Source organism: Octopus sinensis, linkage group LG7 (assembly GCF_006345805.1).
Source record: "Octopus sinensis linkage group LG7, ASM634580v1, whole genome shotgun sequence".
NCBI lineage: Eukaryota > Metazoa > Mollusca > Cephalopoda > Octopoda > Octopodidae > Octopus > Octopus sinensis.
Genome location: NC_043003.1, coordinates 95801103 through 95824744, shown reverse-complemented (window position 1 = coordinate 95824744; position 23642 = coordinate 95801103). Strand labels below are relative to the sequence as shown.

The window sequence follows — 23642 nt, the reverse complement described above, 5'->3', positions numbered from 1 at the left end:
TAATTACCATCATCATCATCATCATCATTTAACATCTGTTTTCCATGCTGGCATAGGTTGGATAGTTTGATAGGACTGCACCAGATTTCACTGTCTGTTTTGGCATGTTTTTTTTAACAGCTCATGCTCGTCCCAATGCTAACCATATTACAGAGTAGTCTGGGTGCTTTTTATGTGGCAACAGCACCAGCGAGATCTGTTATGGTGTGGTTTTTACAGCTGGATGCTCTTCCTAACACCAACCACTTTGCAGAGTAGACTTGGTGTTTTTACATGGCATCAGCACCGGTGGGGTTACCAAGTATCGCATGAGATGAAGATCCTTTGGGGTGGGGTGGGGATATTAGAGAAGGTGGCCTTGTGCCAGGTGATGAGAGGTTAGAGTGTGTCAGAGGGGACAGAAACAGATGTCTTACTGTAAAGGGGATATATAAAAGTGGTGCTCCAGCATGGCCGTAGTCAACTGACTGAAACAAGTAAAAGAGTAACATGTAATAATTCTCAGTCTTTATAACATTCAAATCCTAATAAATAATTTATGAAAAATCAGGATCTAACACATTATCCCTACTGTTTTTCCTATTTTTTTCTCCATTTCACATAATCTCTTACCAAAGATATTATCACGCATTTTATGAATCATCACAAATATTTTCTCCCTGGAGGGTTGGTGAAGATGTTTGAGAACAGCAGTACATTAATTGTAAAGTTATTATAGTAATTAATTTGGTCCCCGTGTGGTCAGTAATTGAAGTACCACTGATATGCCTCAACATTTTTATTTACCTACTAAAAAAAAATCTATATTTTCTTTCCAACTATTACAAGATGCATAAATTTGTTTGACCCATACTGTCCTTCACCTTGGGTATGTTAACATATTTAATGCAAGAAGTATGAACAAGTCAACAATGTACCGTGAGGAAGAAAAAAATATTCTTCTGCAGCATAATTTCTTCCTCTTTCCTACAAATAAGGGTGACAACTCTTATGCTGTCATCAACTGGTCTCAAAATTCATTATGTTACTATTATTGTGTTTGGAAGGGCATCCAGCTATAGAAACCATACCAAAACTAACATTGGAGCTTGATGCAACCCTGCAGGTCACCAGATCCTATCAAACCTGCCAATCTATGCCAACTCGGAAAATGGATGATGATGATGGCGATAGCTGTGGTGATGGTGGCAATGACAAGAAGACAGGCATGTGTTTGAAATCGTTTTTGAGGTTTGGTACCAAAAAGGCTGAAGAAACTCTGTCTCAACATAATCACATCCAATCCATAGAAATGTGAATGTTAAAACAACAATGATATGTTTATGTATATGATAGAGTCTCTCTATTTATAGATGTGCACTCTATTGAATTAGAATTCACTGCTGCATGATTAACAGATATTTGACTAGTTTGCATTGCTGACTTCATAATCCTTCTGTAGACCTGGAGAAAGAATACACTCAGAAAGAATATAGTTGCAAAACATAGCCTCTGATCCCAAAACAGCTCCAACAGCTAGCAACAGGGAAACCGTGGGCCAGCTCAGCAAGTCAATTTGCCCAGAGAAGAAGTCATGCATTGCTAGATGTGTTGTGGAATGGAGTTCTTCATTGCCTGCTTTCATAATACCTGACCTCTGCTTACTGCCTGCCTTTTATACTCATGCACCAATCCTGCAAAAAGTCACATACCTTTGTAACTTTTTTTCCAGTGTTGTGACATGTTACCCATTATCCGGACTGACACACCAAACTCTCACTTCCTTCTCTTGCCAATAACATGTTAATTAACATCAGTATTTTTAGGGAACTTGCTAATTGTTGTCACAATCTGACATAGCTGTGGCTGCTGGTGTTTCTTAACTGGTAATGGTAAAGGTAAAGTTTCCTTCTTGAGTCATACTGACTCACAAGGGCCAGTTTCCCAATTTCCATGATGTATAAATTCCGCACCTGGATGGGATGTCAGTCCATCACAGGGTTACTCATTTTTGCCAGCTGAATGAATTGGAGCAACATGGAATGAAGTGTTTTGCTCAAAAACATGTGTCACCCAGTCCAGGAATCAAAACCACAATCTTACAATCATGAGTCCAACACCCTAACCACTAGGCCATGCACCTCCACTGTTTCTTAAATGAGATAATATTCATTAATTGATCACCTCTCTCAATTGAACATCTGGCATTAGGAAGAGCAACCAGCCATAGAAATCATGCCAAAACAGACAGGGAACCTGAGCAGCCCTCTTAATTGAACAACTGGTGTTAGGAAGAGCATTGAGCCATAGAAACCATGCCAAAACAGACAGGGAACCTGAACAGCCCTTTCAATTGAACATCTAGTGTTAGGAAGAGCATCCAGCCATAGAAATCATGCCAAAACAGACAGGGAACCTGAACAGCCCTTTCAATTGAACATCTAGTGTTAGGAAGAGCATCCAGCCATAGAAATCATGCCAAAACAGACAGGGGACCAGAGCAACCCTTCAGCTCGTCAGCTCCTGTCAAACCATCCAACCCATGCCAGCATGGAAAATGGATGTTAAACAATGATGATATTGTGCAGCTTACTGTCACAGTAGCTAGAATTTTATCCTCCCCTTCATAACAATATACACAATACCACTCTAGTATATTCTTTTCCAAGAGCTTCTGAAGCCAAAAACATAAGCAGATATAAAGAAGTGTATAAAATATAACACCAATAACAGCTGCTTTGATATACAATTCTAATGTTTTCTCTCTCTCTCTCCTTTTTGTTTTTTTTTTATAAACAGCTTACTTGACACGGTCATTGAATGCCCAGATGAAGGTGTCAGCAACATAAAGAAACCATCCAGGTTGACCAAGTACCACAGTTCTAAAAAACTTGGTTCTTTATATACCTCCATTGACGACCTGTATGTCCGTAAGAAGCTTGGTGCTAATAAAAGTCGCCGATGTGAAAACTGTAAGTAGTTTATGAGTATATTTAAAATGTAGTAAACAACTGTAGAGTGTTAAATGTTTAAGACCATTTGGAGATGTAGCCTATGGTTATCATGGCTCGGCTTCGTGAACGAAGATCAGGAAGGCTGTCCACGTTGCGTGCATGCATGCTCATGACTGACAAGTCCGATATGGGAAAGGCAACACAGTCACCGAGTTTGAGGCACAAAGGAGAGACGTGCTTAAAGACAAGAGATGCAGGAGGAAGGCGCGAGCCGTCTCTGACACCACACCGGATGTTACCTTCGTCTGTGGACACTGCTCATGGACCTGTAGCCTAAGATACTTCTGCATTAAACAAGTTGGGACTATTTTTATGACCCAGGAAAAGAATAAACATGTTACCGTTTAAAAAAAAAAGTGAAAAATATCCAAATGTTTGTATGTCAGATCTACATTGTAAGAAATTCACTTTGCAGAAACACCACTACACCTGTGTTCTTCATCCTGTATTCTGTAGTCAATGTATGAACAAATGCTTCAGTTCTAACAATTTCACAATAGAGTTAAAAAGAAAAACCCAATTAATTTTTAAACTATAGGAGATAGTGATCTTCCTTGAAGGCACATCAACTTATGCATTTGTGTAAGCGTGCACATGCAGACACACACATACAGAGCTTTGATAGGAATCTTGTCAGTCGATAACATTCCTCTTTCTGGTATCTGGTGCTGAAAAAGATATAACCACGCTGAAATGCATGCATCCATCCGTCTGTTTAGAAGGTACTTCGAACTGACTCCATGACAAAATACAGTGAATGACTTTCTTACAGGTTTGGATATGCCTCAAATATATTTGAACTGATAACAAGTATTGTTTATTTGGTGGAGGGTGTGAGCTAACGTACTGCACAAACATTTGAAGCACTATAAATAAGATCACATGTTCAGGATGTTCAACAAGAAATTGCATAACACAATCTTATTCAGCCTTGGGAAACTACAATTGATATATATATATATACATACATACATACGTTTTATTTATTATTTTGCTCATTACTTAATCATTGTTATATTTTTGATCTTATATTTAATCTTTCTATTATATGTAATTTTCTAGATGGTGTAATTTAATTTTTTATTTTGAATTGATAAAAGGTGTTTTTTTCTAATTTATATATACATACATACATACATACATATATATATATATATATATATATATTTATTTATATATATACACATACATATATGTATATATAGTGTATATACATATATGTATTCCTTGTCTTGCAAGTTACTTGGTGACCCTACAGGTGCTGGTGCCACATAAAAATATATCCAGTCCACACTGTAAAGTAGTTGGCATTTAGAAGGGCATCAAGCTGTAAAAACTATGCCAAAACTGACCTCACCTGTGCTGGTGCCATATAAAAAGCACTCAGTCCACTCTGTGGCATAGTTGGTTTTAGGAAGGGCATCCAACCATAAAAACCCTGCCAAAACAGACACAGTAGCCTGGGATAGTCTTCTGTCAAACCTTCCAACCCATGCTTGCATGGAAGGCTGATGTTAAACAGTGATGATGATGATGATGGTACACACACACACACACACGCATGTCACACTGAGGCTTGGGGGTGCCAGCAAGTTTCAATCAGGCCGTTTTAATCTATATATATATATATGCGTTGCTATTTTCTTTAACAGTATGCTATCTCCTGAATCTGGTTGACAAAGATGACTGGGGAAACTTGGAGAAAATCGACCGTGTTGAGCCCAGGAGGTCAGTCTTTGCCGAGATTTTAATGGACAAAGAGAAATGGAAGGTAAATGTTCTCTTGCAGTATTTTGTGTTTCAATGAAAGCAGTTCTCTTTCTTTCCCTCACCTTCTCTTTCTCTCTTACACACACACACACACTCTCTCTCTCTCTTTCCTACACTATTTTTCTTTCCTCACTCTGTCTTCTTAACTGTCACTCTCACTCACTCAGATTTTCTCACTCTGTTTTCTCTGTCCTATTATCATTTATCTCCGTCTCTTTTCCTTTCCTAACACACAGCTACACACATACATGGGTGTGTATACACACACGCACACACACACTCTCTCTCTCATCCTTGCATATCTGTAGTAAGCATTTAAATTTTCAGAATTCTTTAGGAAATTCAGAAATACTTTGGGATTGGATAACAACTGGGAGTGGCCAACAGCTTATTTGATCAGATTTTTTTCTTCTTTTTCTTATCCATATCAGTTTAGCAACAAGTTACTGTATAAATTTCATTTTTGGATTTGGTTTGCAAGAGTCTTTATGTGAATTCGTGTGTTGAAGCATATTCTATTGTGTCTGGGGAGAGCCATTCTCTTTTAGTGCCTTATAATTTAACACACTCACTGGTAAAATTTCCACTCATTTCCTTCTTTATTTTTCTAAAATTCTCGTAGCATCTTGCAACCTTTTGTGTTAAATTAAAAGGCACTAAAAGAGAATGACTCTCTCCAGACACAACAGAATGCTGTATTAATGATTTTACAGATTTTACAAAGCTGTTTAATCCTTTTGTTACCATATTTTATTTGAAATATGTTGCCTTTGTTTCAATTAATTTTGAAATTAATGAAGAATTATGAAAATAACTTTGTTTTTAGTCTGCTTATGTTTGGAACATAAATTAACCTGGTTTTTTTTGATGGGTGACTTTAAATTAAATCCTTTTTCAAAACAGGAAGCTTATCGTCAAATCAGGAACATTCTCAGGTGGGTTGGTATCAAAAAGATCTTAAATTGAATGTAATATTGACTTCAAATTTTGGCACAAGGCCAGCAATTCCAGGGGTGGAGATAAGACGTTTACATTCACCCTCAGTATTTGACTGGTACTTATTTTATTGGCTCTGAGAGGATGACGGGCAAAGTCAACCTCTGCAGGGTATGAAACCAGATCATAAAGATGGATGAAATATTGCTAAGCATTTTGCCTGGCATGCTAATGATTCTGTCAACTTGTTGCCCTAAATTGAATGTAATATAAAAAATATTTTTTTAATTGAAGACTTAGGTGCAGGAGTGGCTGTGTGGTAAGTAGCTTGCTTACCAACCACATGGTTCCAGGTTCAGTCCCATTGTGTGGCACCTTGGGCAAGTGTCTTCTTCTATAGCTTCAGGCCAACCAAAGCCTTGTGAGTGGATTTGGTAGATGGAAACTGAAAGAAGCCCATCGTATATATGTAGATGTATATATATGCGTGTATGTGTTTGTGTGTCTGTGATTGTCCCCCTTGACAACCGATGCTGGTGTGTTTATGTCCCCGTCACTTAGCGGTTCGGCAAAAGAGACCGATAGAATAAGTACTGGGCTTACAAAGAATAAGTCCCGGGTCGAGTTGCTCGATTAAAGGCGGTGCTCCAGCATGGCCGCAGTCAAATGACTGAAACAAGTAAAAGAATAGAAAGAAAGAATTACATTTGTTTACTCTAGTAAAAATTTCATAAGTTAAAATCAGGGAAATAATCCAGTGTTGTTTCCTTGGTTACTGTTTTATTTTGTTTAGTCAGTTCTGTTTCTGTTTTTTTTTGTTGTTTTTTTTTCCCCTTTTCAAATCTTCTTTTGTTTCTATTTTGAAAAATATTTCAACCTTTACTACATTTCTGAGATTGATTATGAGTTTTATCTGTTGAATTTTTATTTAAACCTGCTGGTATCAGTTGCTGAGGAAGGTCAAATCTTACTGTGTCGAATTATGATGTAACTAATTAATAATAATAATAATCCTTTCTACAATAGGCACAAGGCCTGAAATTTGGGGGAGGGGGATAGTCGATTACATTCACCCCAGTGCATAACTGGTACTTATTTCATCAACCCCAAAAGGATGAAAGGCAAAGTTGACCTTGGCGGAATTTGAACTCAGAACTTAGTGATGGGTAAAATACCGCTAAGCATTTCATCCAGTGTGCTAATGATTCTGCCAGCTCACCCCCTTAATTAATAATAATAATAATAATAATAATAATAATAATAATAATAATAATAATAATAGTAATAATAATAATAATAATAATAGTAATAATAATAATAATAATAATAGTAATAATAATAATAATAGTAATAATAATAATAATAGTAATAATAATAGTAATAATAATAATAGTAATAATAATAATAATAATAATAATAGTAATAATAATAATAATAATAATAATAATAGTAATAATAATAGTAATAATAATAATAATAGTAATAATAATAATAGTAATAATAATAATAATAATAATAATAATCATAGTAGTAATAATAATAATAATAATAATAATCATAGTAGTAATAATAATAATAATAGTAATAATAGTAATAATAATAATAATAATAGTAATAATAATAATAGTAATAGTAATAATAATAATAATAATAATAATAATAATAATAATAATAATGGTTTCAAATTTTGGCATAAGACCAGCAATTTCAAGAGCAGGGGCATGTTGATTATTTCAACCCTAGTGCTCAAAAGGATGATCAACTAAGTTGACCTTGGTGGAATTTGAATTCAGAATGTATGGATAGATGAAATGTCACTAAGAATTTTACCTGACATGCTAATGATTCTGCCAGCTCATCATCTTAATCATAATAAGAATATTAATAATGGCTCTTTTTATTTCCTACTTCGGTAAGGGATGAGGGGGACAGTTACAAAAACTTAAAATACTGGGTTTTCATTGAGAATTGAATGAAGGTGAAGAAAGGGATGAAACAGAAATGGACATGGTATTGAAATAATGAATGATAGTAATTCTTTCTCCTATAGGCTTAAGACCTGAAATTTGGGGAGAGAGGGTTAGATAGGGTTAGTTGATTATATCGGCCCCAGTACTCAAGTGATACTTTATCAACCCTGAAAGGATGAATGACAAAGTCAACCTTGGCAGAAGAAATTATACTAAGTATTTTGTTCAGTATGGTAACAATTCTGCCAACTCACTATCTTAATGAATGACAATAACAATACCGTTATTGCCAAGTATAACGATGACCATCACCACCTTCTGATGCAAGAAGACTTCCAGCTAAAGTCAATCAAGGAACTCTACAGATTCAAGATCAACTTGAGCACCAAGGACAAGTTTTCCCAGTTGTTCTTTTGTCAATACATGTATGCTCAAAGCAGTCCGGTTCACATTCACCATTTTTGTTGCTTTCACCCATCTTTCAATAAATTCACTTTAGAACTACACTGCCCTCTCCATCTGACAATGATGATGGCTTTGTTGGCAGCATTGTCATCATCTCTGAAATCTCAAGAGGATTATATAAGCCGGCCTTTAACTCTTTAGTTCCATAGTGTTAATTACACGAGAGATAAGTTGTCTTTGTGAATAAAATAATAATCTCTCATTGAAAATAGTCCCAGAATAATGAACATTGACTCTGATAAGTTAACCCTTAAGCGTTTAAACCAGTCTTATCCTGCCCAGATATTCTACCTGCTTTATGTTCAAACCGACCAGATCCAACCTCTCATACCTACCCTACACTGTCATTCTAAAAATAAACAATCATCTCATTGAAATTCCAAAGGCACAAGATGATAAATAATTAATTCAAAACAATGTGAATAAGCATAACATTTGACAGAGTAGTCTGAATGCTAAGCTCTACTTGAAGCATTAAAAGCATTAGGTATTTCCACAACTCATGTCAACCTTTTTTCATTGCTAGTGTACACCCCTATTAGTCTCCTCAAATTTTCATAATTATACTGAATAAGCTGTGTCTAATTAAATATTCTGCTCAAATATGTGAGGAAATATTTGTAGTAAATTTGAATTAAAGGTCTATGAGGCAGTATTCCTATACTTTAAGCACTCATCTATTTTACTTCTACTAGCCTTACTTATTTTGGACTATGGCTATTATTAAAGACTTAATAATTTCTTTTCTTAGGTTTGGAATGATTTCATTAACCAATCAGAAGAAGAGCAGCAAAAAATCTTGCAAAAATCTAACAGTCGTAATTCACGCTACCAAAGAAGTAAGTCCGACCAGATTTTAAAAGACAAAGATTTGAATCAAGAGAATTGGGAAATTGTTCCTGATATGAGAGCTGGTATGTATTAATTTAATTGATATATTGTTATAACACTCTATAAAAAAAAAACTGTTTTTGATTCAGTAACAAACTACAAGACTTTCTCTAACGACCCACTTCTTTACAATTCTTTGATTATTGTTTGGCTGAGTCCCGTCTCTTCTATCACAATTACTCCAGCTTCCCCTCTTCCAACCTAGTTCATTGTATATCTCTTTCATCTAAATTCACGCATCTCAACTGTCTGCCTTCCTCCCATCATTTCTTGTGCATCTTAGAATTTTTATTTATTTATTGAAGATCATATCTCACAAGATTACATTATTTAGCAACAAACACCATTTATGAGACAATGTGGGTGCTATTTTCAGTACATTTGCCTGACCTGCTAGAAATAGCAGCCAAATCTTCACATCACACTAATTCAGAAGAGAACAACACATTCAATAACATACTCCTATGCCTTTAAAAACAAGAAAAGATGGGATGGTCAAGGCTGGAATGCCTTAGATCATGACTCTGCTCAGTCAGGACTTACCTGAGGCTAAACTACAAGAACAAACATCATTTTAAGATACAAAATCTGTTGTCGTCATCATTTTGACACCCACTTTTTCATGATATTTCTATGACATCGATTGGTACAATAAGCTCAAGTTCTCTGCAGCCAGTTTCAGTGAAGCAACACTTCTCAACACTGACTGAGTTTGTACAATCTCTATAAAATGTTCTCTCCACCAGAATCTTCAGTTATTTATAAATTGGCTGGATACAGAGATAGCATGTTCTAATTACCATACTACATTAACCAGTACGTAGTTCTTTAACTTCCTGGAAACAGCAGTTACTTCTCTCTCAATTCACATGCTGCTGTCTTATTATCTTATATTGTCCCTTGTGTATATCATGGACAATGTAGTTGTTGTTATACAAAAAGACTGGATGGTCATGACTGGAATACCTTTGGTCATAAATTTGCTCAATCAGGAGTGACTTGGAGTTAAACCACAAAAACAGCAGCCACATTGCTCTTGATGTTACCAAAACAATATGGGCATGCCACTCATGGTATGTTCTTACACCTGCCTGAAGTATAGATCATTTGGGTTTGATTGACTACCTTCATACTGTATGTGTTCTAGCAGAAGTTTTCAATGGAGCCAGAACAAATCTTGCTTTCCACTCTATTAATGAGTCTATAAAGAAAATATTAGGTTGGCGCATAATTACTGCAGCTTTTTTTTCAATAAATTTTACTCAACAAAAACAATAACAACATTTAACAAAAACATCTTTAAATGATTATTCTGGAGCATATTCACCATCTACTTGAATTTCTGCTTGGTGTTTTGTTTAAATTTTTTGTTGAATAAAATTTATTGAAAAAAAGCCACAATAATTATGTATCAACCTAATAATATACTGTTGAGTTTTTTGTTTATTTGTTTTGTTAGCTCCATTTCTGGAGCTATGTAAAAAGACACTTACCCAAGGTTCTGTATAGCTGAATTGAACCTAGACCCATGTTGTTGCTATGCAGACTTCTTAACCTCACCACCATATGTGTGGTCATATAATAAATATATCTAGCTATATTTTAAAGAGAGAATAGGCAGTGAGCTGGCAAAATCGTTAGCATGCCATCAAAAATTCTTAGCGGCTGTTCGCCTGTCTTTATGTTCTGAGTTCAAATTCCGCAGAGGTCAACTTTGCCTTTCATCCTTTGAGTCAATAAAATAAGTACCAATTGAGCACTGGGGTCATTCAACTTACACCTTCCCCCAAAATTGCTGGCCTTGTACCAAAATTTGAAACCCACGTTTTAAAGAGAAAACGCTAACAAAGCATTTACTATTATAGCATCAGTATTATTATTTTTTCTCTGTTCTCCATGTAAAATAGTTAGGTGCTACAGAGATTATTTTGTTTAATTTACTGTGCACTTTTCATATTGATATGAGTTGAGCTGGTCTGTAGTTGAGCTGATATTGTCTGTATAGCATAGCTTTTAACTGGTATTATTCACCTGGTGGCTAAGTATCTTCTTTGGTCATGTGTCTCTAGTCTTCACCATCTGATGATCTATTGAAGAAATTTCATAACTCTGGCGAGTCATTTCAGATTGCTTTGAGTCAGGTAGTTAAGTAATTGGGCTACTTTAAGTTATTTTGCATTTTCTGTATAAAATAACTTCCATAAATTTCACCTTTTGTTTAGAAACTTTGCTTCCCAATGCACTGAGCAGTGCAGGAAGACCTAAAAATAGTTTAAACATGACCAAAGACAGGCATCATCCATCTGGTAGCTGAGTACCTTTTTTGGACACATGCCTTTAGTTTTTCACTATCTGATAATCTAATAGAGTATCTTTTTTTAAAGCTCTGGCAAGTCATTTCTGGTTGAGTACTTGGTAGAATAGATAATTTCTGATCACAGCTCTCTTATTTTGAATGCGATAGTTTCTATGATTGGCATTAAGACCAGTATTTTTGCTAATAACCATGTGAGTAAGAGAGGAATTTAATGAGACCTTTGGCGATATACTATGCTTGAGAAGACTTGTCAAGCCAAATAAGATTGTGGTCGTGGCTGACGCTGGTGTTACATAACTGGCACCTTTGCCGGTGGAACATAAAAAAACCCCACCTGCTACAATCTTGGAGTGGTTGGTGTTAGGAAGGAAATCCAGCTGTAGAAACTATACCAAATCAGATTGGAACCTGATACAGCTCACCGGCCTAACAGTTTCCAACCCATGCCAGCATGGAAAACGGACGTTAAATGATGATGATGATGATGATTTTTCTTGAGTACATTCTTTATGTCCCGTTGTCATTAATAATTCTATTTCTTTTTCATTTAGCCCATCCAGCACATACTGCCGAACAGTGTTTTCAAAAACTTGATCGGAACATCAGAGCAACCTTGAAGCGACGTCATTTCCCTCAAGTAAGCCAATTCATAGTTTTCTTATATCTTTCATAACCAGAGGTGCCCACTAATAGTAAAATTATCTTACTTGTATTGATTCCTTTATACTGTTAAGTCTTTCTCTGGGTTTTCAGACTTCAATCTTATGTCTCTATTTTATCTCCAAGTAAATGTTAAAAGTTATCAAAATATCAAATTTAATTATTAACCTTAATTTTTTGGAAATTTTATGTTAAAAATTTAAGTTTATTACAAAATACATTACTCATTGTTGAAAAATTTATCTTCTCAGGCATTTTTTTTTATGTGTTTGCACACAAAGATACAAATACACACAAGGATGGTGAAAAAGTGTAACTGAATAATAGAAAAGCTCAAATACAATGATTTTGTTTTTGTTTTAACTTAGGGATTATATTGCTTAAGAAAAAAAATCCTTACCTGTTAAAAACTGAGAAGGGAATTAATACATGAAGAAACATATAGGTGCAGGCATGGTTATATGATTAAGAAGTTTGCTTCCCAACCACATGATTTTGGGATTGGACCCAAAACCATGAGTGAGAGAGAGAGAGAGAAACTAACATAGTCCAACACCAGATTGGATATTTTATTGATTCTATTTTGAACTTAAATGTTGCCATAGTGGAAATATCTTTTTATTTCCTTGGATCAATAAAATAAATAGCTGAAAGGTACCCAATTCAGTTAAATTTATTATGTAGCTGTCTCCCTTTTACACAGATTGAACTTGTTTCTAATGAAATGAATGTTAATCTTTTGTCATATTAACTGCTACAATTATTATAACAGTGTAAAATATTATATAAGAACACATTGAAATTCTTATTGTTCTGGAATGATAAATCTCAAAGCAGATAAAACTGTAAACAATAGTGTGCAAGTATTGGTTTTGAAAACCCTTTGGCAAAAAAAAAAAAAATAAAAAAAGCTTGTCCCATGGGCAGCCTTTGACTTTTTCTATCAAAAATGTTTTTAACCCAATATTTACATGCTATCATTTAGAGCTTTGTTTGCTTCAAGAGTCACTATTCCAAACAAAAAGTATTTCATTTTCACAAAGTTTGTATATTCTTATGATGTCAACAATTAAAATTCTTGGCTTTTCTTTTCTTGTGCATTTCTTCATACAATTTTCCAAAATGCCAAAAAGCATGGTAAAATTATGATTTTTCTCTTTCTGTTTTAGGGCTTGCTATTGACCATTGAGGAAGATTTGATCTCCTTCTTCAAAGAGTGGCCAACTGCTGTTTACATATCCCAGCTTGCCAATAGCTTTGAACGACTTCTCCTTCATGCTCTCTGCCAATATCTGGGCTTAAAATCAAAAAGTGAATATATATTTCTTTTACTTTTTTACTTTGATGAGTAAGGCATGTGGCTTAGTGGTTAAGGCATTCAGCTCACAATCGTAAGGTCATGAGTTCGATTTCTGGTAGGGCATTGTGTCCTTGAGCAAGACACTTTATTTCACATTTCTCCAGTCCACTCAGCTGGCAAAAATGAGTTGTACCTCTAATTCAAAGGGCCAGCCTTGTCACATTCTGTGTCACTCTGAATCTCCCTGAGAACTATGTTAAGGGTACACATGTCTGGCAGAAATGTTAGCACGCCGGGCGAAATGCTTAGCAGTATTTCATCTGCCATTATGTTGTGAATTCAAATTCCGCCAAGGTCGACTTTGCCTTTCATCCTTTCGGGGTCGATAAATTAAATACCAGTTACGCACTGGGGTCGATGTAATCGTCTGTCCTTGTTTGTCCCCTCTGTGTTTAGCCCCTTGTGGGTAATAAAGAAATAGGTACACATGTCTGTGGAGTACTCAGCCATTTGTACATAAATTTCACAAGTAGATCATTCTATTGATCAGATCAACTGGAACCGATGTCATCGTAATCAATAGAGTCCCTTTTTAATGAGTAATTTAATGCAGTTTGAACTTATAGACCCAATTTAAGGCAGTACGAATGCCAGGTGTGTGGTTAAGAAGTTTGCCTCCCAATGACATGGTTTCATGTTCAGTCCCACCTTGGGTGTCTTCTACTCTAGCCCCAGTCTGATCATTGGTAGACAGAAACTGAAAGAAACTTGTTGTATAAGCAGCCAATACTCTTTGTAAAGTGGTTGGCATTAAGAAAGGCATCAATCTGTAGAGACCATGCCAAAACAGACATTAAACTCAGACTCTGTCAAACCATGCAACCTGTGCCAGCATAAACACAGATGCTTAATGATGTTGCTGATGCTGAATATATATTTTGTCTCACAAGTTACCTGGTGACCTTGCTTTTGCTGGTGCCATGTAAAAAGCACCCAGTCAACACTGTAAAGTGGTTGGCGTTAGGAAGAGCACCTAGCTTTTGTCTTATGAAGAAAGGCTGAAGACGCTCGACCTTTATTCTCTAGAAAAACGACAACGCCGTGGTGATCTCATTCTTGCTCACAACATCATAAGCGGAAAGTGTAACCTCTCGAAAGAGCTGTTCTTCACTCCTGTTCCAGAGCGTCGGCTGTGGGGTCACTTCGAAAAGCTCTATCTGCGATGATTTCATCTCAATTGAAGGAGAGGGGCTTTCTCTGTCCGGGTTGCGGATCCGTGGAATAAGCTGCCGGACAAGATAGTGAAGATGCCGACGACCACTCGGTTCAAAGTCTCTCTTGACCAGAAATGGCCTGAACCCTTTGCATGAACACTCTCCCTGTACATAACTCCATGTCCCCCTACATGGCCTTGCTTTTTGCTTTTTGAGCCAAAAAATTAACTTAACTTAACTTAACTATGCCAAAGCAGACCTTGCCAGTGTGCTGATGCCATGTGAAAAGTATTCAGTCTACTTTGTAAAGTAATTGCTGTTGGGAAGAGCATTCCACTGTAAAAACCCATGCCAAAGTAGATAGTGGAACTTGGGTGCAGCCCTCTGGAATACCAGCCTCTGCAAAACTGTCCAATCCAAAGATAAATGTTAGATGATGATGATGATGATGGTGGTGGTGGTGGCAGTGGCGGCGGCAGTATCCAATCCAAAGATGAAAGTTTGATGTGGATAGATGGATATATATATATATATATATATATATACTCTTTTACTCTTTTACTTGTTTCAGTCATTTGACTGCGGCCATGCTGGAGCACCGCCTTTAGTCAAGCAAATCGACCCCAGGACTTATTCTTTGTAAGCCCAGTACTTATTCTATCGGTCTCTTTTGCCGAACTGCTAGGTGACGGGGACGTAAACACTCCAGCATCGGTTGTCAAGCAATGCTAGGGGGACAAACACAGACACACAAACATATGCACACACATACATATATATACATATATACAACAGGATTCTTTCAGTTTCCGTCTACCAAATCCACTCACAAGGCATTGGTCGGCCCGAGGCTATAGCAGAAGACAATTGCCCAAGATGCCATGCAGTGGGACTGAACCTGAAACCATGTGGTTGGTAAGCAAGCTACTTACCACACAGCCACTCCTGCGCCTATATATATATATATATTAATCAGCCGAAATTACTACGATGATCCGGTTCTTGACTGAAGACTGAGGGGTTCGAATGTCCTGTCCATGTTTATTGTATCGTCTTCTATGAGTTATACGTTCTTGTCCATGTTGTATTTTTCTACATACCTTAATATATATATATATATATATATATATAATATATATATATATATATATATAGCAAATTCAATTTGTAACATTGGTGTTTACAAATGCTGTTGGAAGTGTCCATCCAGATAAGTCAAGGTCGTTTATAAACCATGTAATCAGTGACAAGTCAGATACAAGCTGTCCAGCAGATTATAGAATTCTCGGAGATGAAAGCTAAGCTACTTAAGCATGTTATGTTACTTTTTTTGTATATGTATTTAGAGAAAATGTGTCAAGATAGATTTCTATGAAATGTGTAGAAATTTAGTAATCTTGGTAAAAAGTATTGGAATTATGAGTGATTTTTAAAAGCTTAAAATTGTAGTTTAGAAATTGTAAAAAGATAGTTTAGAAATACTATTGGAAGTGTCTAGTCAATGAGCAACCACATTTTATCCCTCTCATCCTATCCTATGCTTACATAGTGGAGGCAACTTAGTTCTCCTGGCTGTACTCAAGAAGACCCGTAAGATGAATCCTGCTGGTGGTGTAAAGCACTCATGGCGGTTCCACTTAAAAGCACCTCTGTGGTGCCTTGTAAAAGTGCCTGTGCCTTGTAAAAGAGCCCATGTGGTGCCATGTAAAAGCACCTGTGCAGTGCCACGGGAAAGCACCCATGTGGTGTCGCATTACAGCGTTTGTGCAGTGCTATGTAAAAGTGCCTGTGCAGTGCCACATATAAGTGACCATGCAGTGCCACGTACAAGCGCCTGTGCAATGCCATGTAAAAGCACATGTTTGGTGCCACGTAGAAGCACCCAGCACACTCTGTAAAGTGGTTAGCATTAGAAAGGGCATCCAGCTGTAGAAACCATGCCAAATCAGACTGGAGCCTGGTGCAGCTCTCCAGCTTGCCAGCTCTGGTCAAACTGTCCAACCCGTGCCAGCATGGACAATGGATGTTAAATGATGATGATGATGATGATAATGCAAATTCAAAGACTCATTGAGCATAGCTCTCCTAAAGTGACAGTTACTCCAAATAAGAGCATCAAGCTGTGAAAGTATACCAAAAATGAGGAAAACTGAACTCTGTATATTGTAGCACATAGAATTACTTTAGGAGTGCAGTTACTCTGAGTAAAAACCAATTCAGAGTGGAAGGTACTGTTTAGTCTTTCCACAGACACACTCTATGGTGCTGGAGACATAATAAAATGCACCCTGTACATACTAAAAAGTGCCTGCTCATATGAAGGGAATAGAGCCATGGATACTATGCCAAAAATGGAACATTTATCTGAGATGAACTCTACAAACTCATCATATGCGACCCATCTAGGGGGAATATTTCCAAATAGAAACAGGTGCAGGATGGAATCTCTAGTAAAAAGGGAATTTATGAGAGTGGAAACTTCACAGACTGTAATTCTCTAAGTAGATATATCTATAGATCAGAAATCAAACAATTATGTAAAAAAAAAAAGAAAAAGAAAAAAAGAAACAAGAAAGAAAAAAACATTCGATTTATATCTAATTAAAATTATGCTTTTTACTTGATAATCTATTTTTTACCATTTAAAATCTAGGTTTCGAAGAAGAAGGCATCAGGAGAATTGAAGTGGAAAATTCCAAGGACTACTTCAGGCCTCCAAATGTTCTACTGAGCCAGTATATTCAGAAAAACCAGTGATTCTAGAAGCATCATCTTTTATTTTGAAGATAGATAGATAAACAGAAACTCAGCTAGTTGCCTTTTTCCAATCTATGTTTTACCATCTTTCTACTAACTTCTCTTTAATATGAGTCTTTATTTTTTTTATTTATCCCATTGCTTATATTGGGAAATAAGGAGTATTTTATTACTAATTATTTTTAATTTGTATCAATAATTATCTCCAAATATTAATTTTAAAAATTTTGATTGACAGCTTTCAAACTTTCAAAAACATTTATAAAAAATGTTGTGAGATTTTTATAGTAAAACCTGGCTGTATGCCAGTTATTTTTTATTTATGGAAAGTTTTATTTCTATTCTCTATTTCCTAAACCAATTCTCTTTCACTTTTATATTCTAATAAAAAATATTTTAACATAACTTATAATAAAATCAACTGAATTTGTTGCTGTTGTTTAATAATATTCTAAAAAGCTTTAAGAATAATTCATTTATTTTTGAGTGTTAGTTTAATGATATATTGGCATGTTAACTTCTTTTTAAGTTAGCTTCAGTTCATGAGAAGGGTTCTTAACGAAAACTGCTCAGCAAATTTTTTTGATCTCTGGCTTATGTAAATATCTGTTTGGGTTTTTGAAAAAAGTAATATTGTATTTTGAGAATTATCTTGCTGTCAGGCATGTGTTTCTTTTTATCTTTCTATTTACCACATATATCACAGTAACAGTGTGTATCTCTAAATGTTATCTACAGGAGGTACATCAATCCACAAACACATTGATATGGTTGTCTACATCTACAACTATAAGTACTTGCTTTTTGGCTGTTGGTTTCTACTGACTTCCAAATGAATTACTTGTTTTAACATCCTTTTTAAACCATACATAGCATAATTCTTATTTATGATATTGATTAAAAAAAAATATAACAATAATAATTTGATAATCTATTAATAGAAAATATCAGTTCACTTTTTAAAAATAAAAGTCTACTCTTATTTGTCTAAAAATAATAAACTAACATTTACAATTTTTTGCTTATATTCCATCCAAGTATTTTAAGACTTGTATATGGAACTATATGTATATATATTTATATATATATGCCTTGTTGGACTCAGTTTGGTCTGTTCATTACCTCATGAGTCAATAAAATACCAGTAATATATAGGGAGTCTATTCAATCAATCAATTATTACTCTCCTTTTAAAAAATAAAATGCATTTGTGGCTAGTCAAAGGACATCAGCATTTGAAAATGGATAAGAATTATCATGTTTAAATATTTTTCTTTGTTAGCTTTTCATGTGTTGCTTACATGTTACTTCTTGTTATTTTCTATGAAATTAAATTTCTTCTCGATGTTATTAACATTCTGATTGTTGTCAAACACTGTTTTGTCAGATAATTTGTAAATTACTGAAGCAAGCTGATGTATGTGTTTTTCAATAATTGTCTAATAATTAAGGCTTCATTTTTAATTAGTAGCCCAAAGTATATGAATGTTGAACACATGTAGAACATACTTTTTTTTAAAATCACCTTTTAACATTTTTAAAATTTCATTTACTGCTCCAGCCACAATCAAATTCTAGCCTGCAGCTCGAAATCACTGGCAAAGACTTACTAATGTAAAGTTTTTAAAAGTCTATGCTGTTTATATATATATATACATATATATATATATAATATTTGTAGGAAGACACTGCACAAAAGATAATACAAACATGTACGAAAGTCTATGGTTTTGCATAGTTATCACACTATACACTTTGAACCAGCGATTCCTTTGATCTTTCTCTGATTACAAATCAATTAGTAGTTTGGTTTTTATTAGCTCCAATTGCAGATATATGACAAAAACCTCAGTAATAACAGTATCTGTTTGTAATGACTGTGGAGAAATAGTTTTCTGCCTTCTATTACCTGAAACAGTTCTAGCTTTGTATGCTAATGTTTTAGACATTAAGTTCTCCTCTGGGCCTTTTGAGAGCAGGAAAGGTTGACAGTGTCTCCCAAGTTTCATCATGGACTGGCTTCCCCGGACTGTCTGAGGAAGTCACTTTATGGCAAAGCTTTGAAGTTACTGTTAATTGTTCCCTTGTAAAAAATTAATTTTACGTCTTTCTTAAATCCATTGAGTAATCCTTCAGTTAATGCTTAACTGATTATGAATAAAGAAAAAAACACTAAGGGTACACACACACACACACATGTATATACAAACATTTTAACTAAGCAGTTAAGGGTAATTCAGTTGTAATAAATACTTATCCTTTTAAATATTCCAAGAAAAAGTGCCTCCCTGGAATTTAGTCTCTTTTCCCTGTGTTGTCAGAACTTTCATTAAAAGGCTCTGCCTAAAACAGCAGGTTATCTTCTCAGCTTACAAATTATTCAACCTCCTGAATTTTTTTGAACTGATCTTTTCCAATGCAGAGAAAAAGACTTTTACTTTCTTCTGGTTCTACAGCTTGGCATCGTTTATTTACGTTGTAAGAGGCTAGAACCTTTTGAGTTTTGGTAAAAGCTGTCGAAAATATCCATTCTGCTGGAGTTAATAAAGCTAATTTATATCTGTTCATCACCACAGTGATCAGAAGTATGAGAAATAATTAGGATATTACTGGCTTCTTTCTATTAAAATGTCAATAATAGAATCCCCAAATCATTCCTATCTTATTATAAAATGATCATCTTTTTGCTTTCGTTTTTTTAATGTTAAGTATAGTTTTAAAATTATGCTAATAGCTATAATTAATTTTTAACTATAATTAGTTTTAAGATTATGCTAATAATTGTTTTGCCTTGCACTTACAAAGCTTAAGTTCATTTTCTTTTATAAATAAGGGTTAATAAAAGGAAGGGCATCTGGCTGTAAAACAACACCTCAGAAATATATTCATCTAACCCATGCTAGCCTGAAAATATGGACCTAAAAATTAACAAACATCAGGAAGGAAGGACAGTATCCACAACCTTTGCATGTGCTCCCATATCGGTGAGGTGCAAAACAAAGGTAGTCTGGGAGGGAACTGGGACCTGGAGATCAGAATGAAGTAGATTTTGCTTTAAAGGCACTCAAAGACTAGGTAATTGTATTAAACCAGACAAAGTATTCAGTCTACCACCCAAGAGAGTGAAAATAGCATAAATCATATTCTTTGAATCTATAATTAGTTCAGATGTTTTGAGAAACGTGAACAAAAAGTTATACCTCTCTGGAATTAAATAACAACTAGTTGCCTAATGTATGTCTTTCTTTACAGGAGAGGGTTTTATTCTTAGTCAAAAAGTTTACATGTATTTTCAGAAATATCATATCTTCAAATATTTGTAAACTATGGGGTTTAGTCATAAACAACACATTGAACTGCTCAACAGGAATTATAACTTTGCATCTCTTGTTGACCAAGAGACAATGGTATTTATTAAAATGAAAGGGCATTGTCATTCCTTCCTAACCTACCTTTTTTAAATGAAACATTGCTAAACTGCTTACTGAGAGTTGATATCACAACTGAAATGTGTCAGTATTCATTTAGAAATTATTCAGAAAATTTTTGGACATCAACATGATACCTTTACAAAGCAAGATAGCATATTTTGATTTCATGCATAGCCAAACTGTTGATTCCCAAAAAATTATATATATATACTCAATATAAAATAGTGTACATTTAAACACAAGAGAAAGTACCTGCTAAAGGTAGTTTCTTTTATGTTTAAATGTACACTATTTTATATTGAGAATATGTTGTCTATTGACTTTTTATACATGCTAGGCCAGCGGTAGTGAAATTTCTGAAAATATTCGCTACTCTCTATATATATTTTATATATATATATATATATTATATATATATATATATATATAATATATATATATAATATATATATATATATATATATATATATTATATATATATATAATGAGAAGCATAAATTTCACACTGTTCATATGTTGCCCATTCCAGCTGTTTCAATGGCATAAAATACATAATTCATTTGAAAGTAATGTGTTATCCACAATCTTCAGGAGAAAAAAGAAATGATATATATTTATCATCTGATTAGGTTTCATTTTGTACAATCAATAACCTAAATCATTAAAGTATTTTACCAAACAAATCTTCCATGCCAATAAAAAAAAGTTCATATTACTGAATCATTTGAAATAGTTCTTTGTCCCTATATTTTCTTTATCCCATTACTTTCTCTGACAAAAATTACTTAATAGATATTGGCATTAATATTAATCTTTCGTAAATATCCTGGTTGTGAATTGAGAGAGTTAACTTCATTTGTGGTAACTTTTGATAATTTCACAGTGTTTCTAGAACCCATACCCATTCTGAATTCAATAAATTCTTACCAGAATTGATTCCCTCAGCTTGGTGTGAGGTGGGACATGGTTATGAGCTTAGATTCTACTAACTATACTCTCTTTTAAAAAGCAAAACACTTTGTACCATGGCAAAAGATATCATCATCTGTTTCATATTTATTTCTATAGTACATTTCCCTAAATTTTCTGATCCATTATTTTCAGGAATCAATGGTTCTATAAAATATAGATATGGAAATAATAAAAAAAAAAACAAAAACAAAACAAAACAAACTATGAATTAAATGTTTCTTCCTATATGGCTAATGTTAAGTTAAAGAACCATAATGTTTTACTGTTCTTTAGTTTAACAAATTGCCTTGGCTAGAATTATTTCAAGATTACTTCAGAGTGATTAAGGATTAATCTTGAAATGACTACTGGAATTCTTTGAGTCTGCAGGGAAAAAAAAAAAATTAAACCAACTATATTGTTGTATTTTGTTGTCTGTTGTGTGTCTATTAATTTTTTTTTTTTTTTTTTTTAAATGTGTCATCTTTTTCATTAATAAAGAGGAGAAAATACTTACCCAAGAATTTCTACCTCTCTTCTTCCTCCTCATCAGAAATGTCTATCTACCTCTTTAGTGTCTCAGAAATTCCAACCCTTAGTCTCTGGTAGGATTAAATGGATGATTATATAGTGTGATAATCTGGTCTGGACAAATGATTGCCTCACACACCCACACAAAATACTTCTTTGGAAGTTTTACATACCTATTTAGTTTTACTATGGCCAGATTACCTAGTTTGTATTTTCATTATGCTATATATATATATATATATGTTATATATGCACATATATATATTTATATATATATATATATATATATTCATATATATATTTATATATATATATATATATTCATATATATATATATATATATATATAATATATATATATATATATATATATATATATTTGTATGCATGTATGTATATGAATGTATGAAATATAATGGTTAGCTGTAATCATTCCTGTGTCTTAAATAAAATGTCATTAAATTTTTGTGTTATTACTGAGTCGTGTTTTATTTTTTTGCTTTTAATTGCTTTATTTCCCTTAGCATCATATTTTCCACTTTTAACTGATGATTTTGAACATCATCATCATCATTGCTTTATGTTAACTGTTTATGCTGGTACGAGTTGGACAGATTTGCTAACCTAAACAAGTTGATGGTGGGGATGGGAAGAAACCTTGTCTCACTCATGTTTCAGTTTGGCTGGGTACCCTTCCTCACACCAACCAGTTTACAGTATATACAAGGTGGTGTTTTTCATGACACCAGCTCTAGAAATATAGTCATGTTCTCCACATGACAAAAAGGACTTTACAACTTGTTCCTGTTCAATTGTCTTCCTCTTTACATAGTGATAAGTTTACAGAGTGATACAGGCATGAATAATAGTGATGAGCAGGATGTATGATAAGAAGTGGAGTGATAGAAGTACCCAATGTTCTGAGGTAGGAACAATTACATTATGTAGCAAAATTTCTTTTGTCTTAGGTCAGTAAGTGCTATTTCCTATTTGCTTCTATCTGGAAATCAAAGGCAATGACTATTATTCCCTTCAAACTTTGCTTTTATGACCTGGATATCAGTGTTTTAAAACTGACCTATTTTCCATTACATTTCAGTGTCTCTTAGTGATTGAATGTGCATCCCTGATCATGAGTAGGAGTAGTTAAAATAATAAGAATAATGAAATAATTGTATACAGTGCTCAGGTGCACCACAACTTGTCAGAAAATGCGTATAAAGTATATGCAGTAATGTACAAATGTCTGGAAAGCGAACAATGTATGAGTCAGATACATGCTTGTGTGTGTATGGAGGGGAGAAAATCAGGTGTAGTGTTGGCAAATCTCAGAAAGCATGGAAGTTGTGAAGGATGCAGTGCTCCGACAACTAACAACTGATGCCGGCAGTTTGTTATGACTGAGATTGGCAGAAGTTTATGTGACCCAAGAGACAGAACAATGACAGAGGTCCAAG

The 23642-nt window shown here is 34.4% G+C and overlaps 1 protein-coding gene across 1 annotated transcript in view; it reads left to right on the top strand.

Moving 5' to 3' along the window:
• Positions 1-20036, top strand: part of LOC115213856 (R3H domain-containing protein 4) — a 36802-nt gene extending 16766 nt beyond the window's left edge. The window contains exons 2-7 of the mRNA XM_029782796.2: positions 2779-2951; positions 4646-4764; positions 8886-9048; positions 11894-11979; positions 13172-13313; positions 17170-20036. Of these exons, the coding sequence (XP_029638656.1) occupies positions 2779-2951; positions 4646-4764; positions 8886-9048; positions 11894-11979; positions 13172-13313; positions 17170-17273 (787 nt within the window). The 3' untranslated portion in view covers positions 17274-20036. The remainder of the gene's footprint in view (positions 1-2778; positions 2952-4645; positions 4765-8885; positions 9049-11893; positions 11980-13171; positions 13314-17169) is intronic.
• The last annotated feature ends 3606 nt before the right edge of the window (positions 20037-23642 follow it).